Source organism: Micropterus dolomieu, linkage group LG22 (genome assembly GCF_021292245.1).
Source record: "Micropterus dolomieu isolate WLL.071019.BEF.003 ecotype Adirondacks linkage group LG22, ASM2129224v1, whole genome shotgun sequence".
Lineage (NCBI taxonomy): Eukaryota > Metazoa > Chordata > Actinopteri > Centrarchiformes > Centrarchidae > Micropterus > Micropterus dolomieu.
In genome coordinates, this window is record NC_060171.1 from 24,582,451 (window position 1) to 24,593,254 (window position 10,804).

The window sequence follows — 10,804 nt, forward strand, 5'->3', positions numbered from 1 at the left end:
CATTCAGTAGTGTCTTTGCTGCTGAAACTACACCCCCAGACCAAGCCACCTCTGTAACAAAATATTTTAGGGTAAACTTCACAACAGATGTAGGTTTGGTGTAACTTGGGAGGGATCAGGTCATGTACCTGCACCACGCTCAGCTAGTGTAGTCTGCAGATAGGCCCTTGTCTTTGAATCCGTGAAAGCCTGCAACAAGGGGGTTCTCCTAATAAAACATGATAAGAGACAAAGTGTTAATCAGTAAAGACTGGGTAAGCTGTGTAGGAAATGCACATCGGTAATTAAATAAATTCATGAAAAATAAGGTTGGTAATTGACATGTATGACAGATTGAGGCCTTATTTTAAAATGTTAACAAAGGAACATTTTCCTACTATACTTGTAAATGGTGCATAGTTTCAGAAAAACTGGATTAAAGGTCAACACCTGTGGAAAATTAGGTCTTTAGCAACACACTATCTCACCTTGTTCAGCTCAAAGTTCACATGTACAGTGTCGATTAGAAGTACTATCACCACCTGGACTCATGTTTTATTGTTTGAGTGGATGACATTAAGCTTTTTTGACACTGATTAACACAAAAAGTCAGAGGCAGACTACCGCAGACATTTGTGTGAAGTTCACTCGTTTAAGACAACATGTTTTCTCCAGTTTTATTGAAGCATAATTAAGTGAGTAAATCTGAGGCAAATACAATTTTTTTTGTGCACAATCGACTGATAAATGTAAGAGCCTTATAAGAAAATCAATGTTTAAATGTATCAAATTAACTAAAAAGCACAAGACATACTTCTGTCCATCTGATTGATTAGCACAATAGTCACAAAATACTTGTACTGAACGTTTGTGTAAACTGGAAAGAGGGTGTGGTGGCATTGTAGTGCAAAGGAAAAGAAACGTCAAGAGGATACAACAAGGTTTCTGCCTTTTATTGCCATTTCAGTACAGTTTTACAGAATTTGGTCATTATTAATACAAAAATAATAATAATTATTTACGATTACATGGGAGACAAAAGCACATGCATTCACAGTAGAACTTTTGAGTTTCTGTAAGACATTCTTTACAAAAAGGATTTGTGAAACCCCATGACCAAAAATACAAAAGCTGTAAAACAATAAATATTTACAAATATTTAGTTCTTGTAAGGCCTGCCTTATTGCCAAACCTGCAATATACTTTACTACTGTACAGCACGCCTTTGTGTCCTGAATCTTTAAAAAAAATATATATATACATTTATACACATTCATGACAGCGTGACTTCATATTCTTAATGTGAAATATTTAGGGGCTTGTTTTTGAGAAAAGATACAACTGTGTTTTGTATCTTACTGTATGTCAGTGTGTTATCCAGGTCATCTTGTGTTGGCGTGTTAACAGTAGGTGAGGGTGTCAGCTGTACACACCCTCCGCAGTCTCCTGATGTTGTTATAGGTTCCCATCTCTCAGACGAGAATCTGATTTCAGATTTTGACATTTTCACATTAAGGTAAAGTCAGGTAAAAATTTAAGCTTTAAGCAAAATATTAAGTTCACCATCTGTGAAAACTGTTGCTTAGATAAACATCCAGCTGACTGTATATCTGGTGGAAAGACTGTTTTTTGCCTCCTGATTACACAATTTCACCCTGATGATGTCCTGACCTGACGGATGTGGGGTGAAAAAAGGGCATTAATTATAATGCTTAGTGGTTTCATCACTTGTGCAGTGACACACTGTATTGGAAGACAACAGGTGGCCTCACACATCACCCTGATCTGAAGAATTTATAGATCAACTGTGTTTTTGCCTTTTATAAACTGCTGGCACAGGGTTCTTTCTCTTCAATATTAGTATTCTCTCTCAATGTCTTCCTCTGTTCCTGAGATGTGCGACGTGTCTCATCTCGAGAACATGACAGCTGACTGTCCTGTCCGACTCCTGACAATCTAAACTGATTACAAATTTCAGTAATGGGGAGTCCTTTAGCCAAACAGACAATAGTATCACCTAGATCCAATAGCCACATTTTGTCTCCTAGCTGCAGTTGCTACAGTGCGATAGCTGAGGCCACCTCAGGAGTGGATGCAATCCAGAAGAAACAGACTGACCGAGGGACCCTTTGTATTCTGCATTTTGTAGACTATTTGTTTTGCCTCCAGAATTTAGAGGTGCTTTGGAGCGGAGTCTCTTCACGCCGCCGCTTCTGTGATGACTGTCCTCTTTCTGCTTTAAAACATGACAAAGAATGAGTCAAGAGGTTATTTCAGATTTATGTGGAATCAATTTACATTATTGTTTTGTGAACTGTAAATAAAAAACACTCGCATGAATAAATTCAACAGTGAAGTGAATATATCTAAGGAGCTATTACCACCTTTTGCAGTGTAGCAACTTGGCTCAGGGCCTTTTATGGTTTTTCAAAATTTCTGACTAAACAGTAGTTTACTTATGCTCTTTAATAAAGAGCAATATTCAGTTACCCGTTCTCAAAGGTCCATAACAATCCTCCAGGCCAGAGACGCTAATATTTAATATCACCCCCTTTCCAACTGACCCAAGTCTCATGGGTATTTTAACCATGAGCATGATGTCTTTGAGTAAATAAAAGATTAGTATCGTCTGCATTGTACAATTAAACTTTTGTGCATGGAAATATGTGCAAGAGCGGTATTTTAACCAATGATGATGTTAACCATCCGACCTGCGTACCTGTTTGAGACATTCCTTCGTGTATGGAGTGGTTTTCAGAGGACCCTCCTGGACTTTGACTGGTCCATGTGTTGACATCTTTGAGATTACAGTCATTTCCACCATTTTTAGGATTGGCAGGTACTGTTGCAAGCATGCCTGCAAGGGGACCAAAGCATTTTAATTTACCAACTCAAACAACAAGTGCCTTAATAATCCTGGCACTGAAAGCATCAAAAGCAGCTGACTGGTCATAATTCTCAATGGTAATTATTGGAGGTCCAAATTATAGCAATTTTCTGCTCCGAAGTCAAAGACCCGTCTGACACTAATTGTACACCCAGACCGCAGTACCTGAAAGCTATAAATAATCAACCACAATGCCAACATCTAGCTCAGATAGCAGGTATTTGACAAGTTGACAGGATGTGTATGTATATTATTTGCATATTAACCATCTGAACCCTTTTAGGCTCTTTATTTCTGGGTTTATAAAAAGTATTTCTACATATGTCAGCCAGTTTTTTTGTTTGTTTGTGTAGTTGCTTATGTGGTTTAATGAAACAGCAGAGCTATTGCGGGGATCCTATCTGTCACTCACACACACACACACGGTGTACTCTAATGAAACATCGTGTCCTGTGTATTAGTCAGTGCTCTGAAGCAAACAGCATGTATGCTTTTAGATTTACTGTCCACTGACATGGTGTGTGAGGTTTCATAGGGAATCGTGGATTGCAGGAATGAGTGGAACCAGTCAGAACTTGACTATAAACAGAAAAGGGGCTTTTTCTTATAAATCTGTATAAATACATGTAGCATTCCAGATATGTAAAAATACATTACAAAGATGGCATGAAGGTGTGAGTTTGATGTAATCAGTATCTGGGTCATGTCCCTACCCAGTCCTCTGTAGCAGGAAAGCTGCTGGTAAATTTGCTTCATCCTCTCTATGTTGACGCGGCTGGCCTCAGCATGGTTCACCATGGGTTTGGGGTAGTGGACTCCAATGATACATTTGGATGCCTTCTGCACTTCCTCTGGGGCATTCCAAGGATCATAGATGTATTTTGCTGGAAAGCCCCTCAATATGGGCAAATAACGCCTGGGAGTAGAGAAAGAAACGAATGAAGACAGATGTGGAAGATAGAAAATGGCTGAAATATGATATAAAGTAAAGCAGACTAATGTAGCTCATTACAAAAATATGTGACAGTCGTATCTGTGATGTTACAGATGTGCTGTATCAGATAAGCTACAATATATAGTTATGGTGTGTGGCAAAATTTCCCACAACCCTCTGACTGACTTAAATTCTGTATGAGACAAGGACCCTCAAGAAGACACAGTCAGTCCTGGCTGACCCAAGTCACCCCCTGAACAGCTGCTTCATTTTGTTGCCGTCTGGCCGCAGATTCAGTCTGCCTAAATGCAGGACAAACAGACACAAAAACTCTTTCGTCCCTGCTGCTATAGGCTTTTTTAATAAGTCACTGTGAGTTGTGGACTTTCATTCATTTTTTGTTTCTTACTGATGTATGGCTGTTGTTTTGTATAAAATGTATTATTTATGTCACATGCTGCTGCACAACGCATTGCCCCCCAGGGATAATAAAGACTCCTTGAACTTGAAGCTAGTATTCACCATTTATACTTTTTTATTGAGTGTGAAAGCTCACTCTTCCCCCCCCCCCCATTTATACTGACACTGTAAATTAGGTCACACAATTTTAATCGCTGTTTACCAGGTACTACACATGTTTGTTTCACAATAAGGAGCCTCTCTGTGGTGTAGTGCATCACCAATAATGCAAAAATGAAATGAGTTTCTAAACAATTGTTTGATACTTTTCTAATCCTGATGCAACCATGACAAATCATGTGAGGCTGCAAAAGAGCACAAGCTTACCATGAGATTTTATTTGCTCATTTGAAATTACTGCAGGGGGCACAGATACCAACAACACTGTCTGCTTATGAAAGGTCTGCGTTTTTATAATCATGTGATGCAAATGAAAGTACTGACTGACCGTATGTAGTCACCGTTGGGGTCAGTGCGTCGTCCAAATCCCACGGGGCAGTAGCTGTGGAAAAACTGCTGGAAAAACGAGCTGCAAGAAAGCCACATCCAGCTGCCAGCATTTACACTCCAGTCCGCATCTATCAGCAACTCGTCAAACGCCTGTACAAGACACGGACAGTGGGCAGTTGAGACGATGCATGCTAGTAGTAACTTCAAACTGTGGTGATTTATGACAAGTGTGAACACCTTGTGTACTTGATCCCTTTTCTCTCTTCTTACCTTCATGCCTTCCTCCCAGCTGATCCAGAGGTTTCCCCTGGTGAGGAAGCAGGCCACAGCGTGCCTCGCCAAGTGATGGATCCACCCCTCCTGCCTCAGCTGGGTCATAATGGCGTCTATCCAGGGAAAGCCTGTCCGTCCCTCTGCCCACTTGGCCAGCGCCTCTGGGTTTTTGTCCCAGGGGATCTGGACACACACAGGGTTTCCCTCCATCTTGTCAAAGCAGGGGTTGTTGGTGGCAGTCGCGTAGAAGAACTCCCTCCACAACAGCTGGCCATACAAGGAAAGTGGTGGGGTACCGTTCTTCTTGACCTGATAAGACAGAGCGAAAAAAAAAAGGCAACAGAAATGTATCATCTGCAGGATAGACTGGTTTGACTCCTTAACCATCATATGAAAAGAAAATGGCCACAAGAAAGATGGTAGGTTGTAAATGTTGGGACCGCACGTGTTGCAAATTAGTTTGGTACCTTTTATGAGACTAAATTAATGGGTTATCACTTTTCTCTTCTTTAAGAGTGGTGTCCTAAAATTAATTTAACACAAGTTAAATTATATTATCAGTAATAGTCACAATAATATTATTATTCTATTATATATTATAAATATTGATGCCATTTAACCTATAATAACCAGTATAGCCATTTAAACGCCTATGTGACAGTGTACTGACTACGATTATGTGACTCATATTAACATAAAACTTAGTGCAGGGTAAAAACAAAACATGATAAAACGTAAAATGGCAAATTCAGAACGGGCTCATTTCCAAATATAAATTGTTCATATTGTTTCGTGTCTTGTCTGTGGTCATTCGTACCTTCCTGTACAGGTCAGTAAGTTTGAAGTAGAAGAGCCGACAGGAGAGACAACCAAAGCGCAGGTAGGGGCTGAGGCCTGTGGGACTGGCCAGCAGGGAGTTGGCGTTCATACGTGGACGCTCAAAGTTTGCTACCCATGCCTGTAAAAAGATGGATAGTTAGCATTTAACTAAAACAATACCACTATGGTTGCTGAGAGCAAATATGCACCTGAATACATGACAGACACCAAATGAGCTATGACATGTTTGAGTATCAGGCCTCACACTATGAGGCTCAAAAAACAAAGATGCTGTTGATGGTGATACAGCACACACCCGGTGGAGTTCATCACTTGAAGCGAGACGTCTCAGTGTGTTTTGGCCTAAATGTTAGATTCAGTTCTAGCCATCTTTAATGTGTTGAGGTTTATTGGTTCTGTTGTTCTAAAGAGAAACTACACCAGTCCTCTAAAATGTTTTCTGGTGCTTCATCATTGTTCATTTTGTAGTGGCTATATGGAAAATCTTGGTAGGTATGCAGCTTTCACCAGCATATCAGGTATTACATACCACAGATCATACATACCTCAATCTCCTTTATATCATTCCACATTTAACACATTCTGGCAACAGGTTGGGTCAGTGAGAAAACAGTGGTACTCTGCTCTGCTGTGTGTATTTAAAAACACCTGGGTGTAGATTTTGCAACAAAAAATATTCACAGTAATAATGAAAGATATATATATATATATATATATATATATATATATATATTTTATTATTATTATTTATTTATTTATTTTTTAATGGAAAAAGGTGTAAAGCCCAGATGCTGGATAGTAATGAGTCAGGCTTTTTTAATAACCTGCCATCAGCGGTATGCATGTGACCATCAGGAAGCAGAGAACAAGTTTAAAGAGGAATACTGCATGTTATTAAATGTTTTTAGTTTGACTAGAAATACAGAATATCCTAAATAAAGTCAAATTCCGTCAAACTCTTCTATCACGCATTTATCCAACTAATTTTGCCAATTCAATCTGTGTGCACATTTCACTGCAAAGGAACTAGAGGGAGAAAAAGACCAGGCTTTCAAATGAACTTGTGTGCAAGATGTGTGTCAGGTTAGTCTTTATCTTTATGTTATGGTATGAGGTAGGTGAGTGGTCAATCAACTAAAGCTACAGTAATTCATAACTACACTCGTTTCTTATTTTGTGTAATACTGTGCAGTAAAGTCATATTTTTACCTTCCTCTCCAGATGTCGCTCTAGCCTCATGAGGGCTTCCGTTTCTCCACCTGGCCATACTGCTGTGGTCAGGCCCTCTGTCTCAAAACCTGAAAAGGCAAATGAAGATTAAAAAATGTTTCCAAGTCTGTGACTTTGACACTGAGAAATAAGCCGGATATAATGTGTGTGTATACACCACGACCAATGTATTCATGCACACAACATACAGCCACTTAGAAAGAAAGAAAGAAAAAACAAACAAACAAACAAACAAACAAAAACATACCAAGCTCTTCCAGAGAGGGCACCCCAAACTTGTCATCATGGTCGTCACTGGTGGGTGTGGCACATTTCTTGACAACCTCAGGTGTGATCGTCTCTGCAGGGAGCTCCACAGCATCCATACGGTTGATGAGGGCCTGAAAGCGCTTGTACGTAAGAGGAGGCTGACCATCATTGAGCTCTATGATCCTGTTGGAAAGAAAAATGTAAAAAGGGAATCAACACACTTCACAAACACAATATGTGACAATACACATAGTTTCAAACAGGTTCATTACTATGCAACATTTATTTCAACTAATTCTTTATAGTCACTCACTTAGCCAGATCGTAGAGGGTGTGTGAAATCCGCACCATGACCTCTACTCCAGCCTCGCTGGCTAGTTTTTGGATGGCAGCATCACGTTCCTTACCAAACGGCTCAGAGTCATATTCATAAGATAGACGGGAGATCTGCCATTCCTGAGGAACAAAGTAATTAATTGTATAAAGGGATGACCACAATGTGCGTTTGGTCATTCTAATCTCCTGTTCAAATATCATCACAACAAACTGATTCTGAGCGATTAACCTCAAACTTGAGTTCAGGACAGCATGTGAGGGTGCTTGATATGCAGCTGGCGTCCGTGTATTTTTCTATGTAATGGATTCCGAGGGCCATTGCACAAGTCCACTGAACTATCAAAATCTTACATTGTTTTCCTGTTTAATGAGCAACAACATTATGTTAAAATTATTAAGTTCTTACAGTGTTAGTTTGCTTCAGAACAAACCGAATTATAAGATGGCATCTTCTACTTTATTCCATCTCTTATACCTTAAAAAGACGAGGGAAGACATCTGTAGGCTGGCCTCTGATGACAAACAGGCGGGAGTTGAGTTTGCGCAGGCTGGCGTCCAAGTCCTCTAAACAATGCAACAAAAACCTGGAATCAAACAGGCAGAATGATCAATTAAGTCATTATACAGCTGAGACCGGGGTTTCCCAAAATGCAATCATGAGATCACTAAGCATCAGGCATAGCTGATTTGATGATCTGAAAGCATTCCTGGGGGTGAGTAACATTTCAATGGAAAAGCAATGGACGCTCCTAGATTAGGCTGGTTAGAGATGCAGCTGTTGCTTTATTAAAAGTCAGCACCTCAGACTGCTGCTTAGCATGTGTGGAACTTAAAATTCATTCAACCTAAATACAGATAACTACAACAAGACTACAGGTTTATGGACACGTTACAGACCTTTAAAAGAAAAAGGAATCAGCCAGGGAAACTGCAATCGATGCATCTCTTGAATAAAACACTAACTAATTTAACTTCAGTTAAAAAAAAACTCTGTATTATTAAATTGCACTGCAGAGAGACAAGTATTTTGTGAATATCCACAACAGCACCAACATGAGAAAGACAAACGATCTGATGCAGTCAAAATTAAAAGTATAATCATCATTTCATTATCATGTGACAAAGAGATGAAAGGAGTGTATGAAATGGAACATCCAAGTGTTTTAATGTGAACAGGCAGCCCTCTTCTGGTGAAGTCTTTTTAGACACTCAGTTCACTATATGCAGCAAAATGTTACCAAGAACCGTAGCAGACTATACTTAAACACAACAGGGACATTTATTACAGGGAGAGGCAGAAAACAAGTGCTTTCATGTATAAGATATATGCTTCAGCATTTAAAATCAAACCTTTTCTCTGTAATACAACCAGCACAATGACAACAAACCTGAACTTGCTCAAAACAGACAGATTCAAACACAGCGCCTCATACAATTTACACATATTTGGTTAGTATGTATGAAGTATGAATTGTCACACTCCATGCCACTGGATTACCTTTATTGCTCTTTTATTTGCCCCATTATAAAATTGGATTTATCCTAATTCTAGCAATGGACCGCTTTCTTTTCTTTTTTAGTAACAGATAAGTGTCCAGAATCGTTTCCAAATTCATAAGAACCAGAGATTTGTTAAAAGATCTGCCTTTTGATTCAGTTTATTGTTATTGGTTCTAAAGGCAAGTTTAGACCTAAAAAAAAACAAAGACCAGAGGAACAAATAATCGCCTCCTTCCCACAAAACTGTGAGGTTGATGTCCAGGTGTCCTTCTACTTGATAACTTAAAGCCTTGGATAATTAATAGCCTCCTGTCTCAAAAGGTTTGGTCTTGTTAAAAGAAATTAGTCCCTTGTGTTATTAAGATGAATATTGATCATTAAGCTCTGTGTATTCTCCCCATCTGAACGTTGAATAAACTGTCAAACTGTGCTGTGAGAGGGGATGATGATGATATAATGGCTATAACAACACACTGACCCAGTTTCTCCGCTCTCCATTCAAGCCTGAGCACAGAGTTTACTACAGCCCGCTGAATTCAAAGACGATAAAGAACAGTACAATGGTACAATATGTGTAGACACCTATTTTAAAGCAGGATTTGTCAGCCTGATCAAGATATGATGTACCATTTGAACATTAGCAGAGGACATGCTCAGGGAAAATGTCAGACTATTTGTAAAATTGGTTCTCAGTGAATAGCATGTATTTAACATGTATTCTTATTCAGGAGTAGCTCCCTGCCTGCATCCATTTCCTGAATCTACTGAGCGGCTAACTGATACAATCATGGAAAAGGTTGAAAGAGACATTCAGAGAGAGACAAATGAAGATGCTATGCTTATCACGCTCTGTGGATTTTCAATCAACACAGAGTAAATGCTGGAAAGACTATAAAGAAAACAGATGCTCCCAGTCAACAGTTTTACATCCTGTATTTTTAAGTTACCAAGTAAGTCAAAACAAAACAAAAAAGAATACAGATAATGGGTTTTTTTTGCGATTACATACAACTATTGGTCTGGGTCGTTATCACTAATGATTACACTACAATTGCAGATAACATGCAACATATGAATTTGCTGTTTTTTCTTCTGATACATGTTCCACACCACAGCTGAGCAGAAAACAAGCCTGTTGTGTCTGCTATACATGCAAAGAGCTTTGACACGGAACAGAAAGCTAACAAATATCTTGAAAATTAAAGGCCATTTAAATCGACAGTGATTCTTATGACACACTGGACAGTCAAAGGTCTGCTGATATTGAACAGTGACCAAATTGACACATAGGCACTGACCCTTAACAAAAGTCTGAAGGCACATTAGAATAGTCCTATTTTAAAGCAGGATTTGTCAGCCTAATCAAAATCACGCAGACTACAAATGACTTAATTCTGGTTGCCTATGGACAGGTTTGTGAAAATACTGTATTTCATTCAGTAAACTATATGCCAGGTTAGTTAACATTTGGCAACCCGTATGAAATTATCACTTTGCACTTCTTTTCTTTATCATTTTGCAGTCTGTGAAAACTTGCTGAAATCCTTCTGCATCTAAAGCACAAAAGTGGAGCTTCTGTTAGTCAGCACGCTTTTGCATGTTTTTGTTGTATGTTTGCAACTCAGCCCCCCTGAGTGACGATGGCAACTTTCACATAATTACATCCT

General features: G+C 39.1%; 1 protein-coding gene across 3 annotated transcripts in view; it reads right to left on the reverse strand.

Annotated features, from left to right (window-relative positions):
- Positions 1-911: 911 nt before the first annotated feature.
- The window catches only part of cry1b (cryptochrome circadian regulator 1b), a 12,595-nt gene continuing 2,702 nt past the window's right edge, over positions 912-10,804 (reverse strand). For 2 of the 3 annotated variants that reach the window (XM_046037035.1, XM_046037034.1), the window contains 10 exons: positions 8,113-8,221; positions 7,615-7,757; positions 7,300-7,484; positions 7,032-7,120; positions 5,800-5,940; positions 4,980-5,291; positions 4,708-4,859; positions 3,580-3,782; positions 2,699-2,836; positions 912-2,215 (listed from right to left, as the gene is read on the reverse strand). In XM_046037035.1, coding sequence (XP_045892991.1) covers positions 2,130-2,215; positions 2,699-2,836; positions 3,580-3,782; positions 4,708-4,859; positions 4,980-5,291; positions 5,800-5,940; positions 7,032-7,120; positions 7,300-7,484; positions 7,615-7,757; positions 8,113-8,221 — 1,558 coding nt within the window. In that variant the 3' untranslated portion in view covers positions 912-2,129. The remainder of the gene's footprint in view (positions 2,216-2,698; positions 2,837-3,579; positions 3,783-4,707; positions 4,860-4,979; positions 5,292-5,799; positions 5,941-7,031; positions 7,121-7,299; positions 7,485-7,614; positions 7,758-8,112; positions 8,222-10,804) is intronic. The other variant, XM_046037036.1, reaches the window with a different exon arrangement.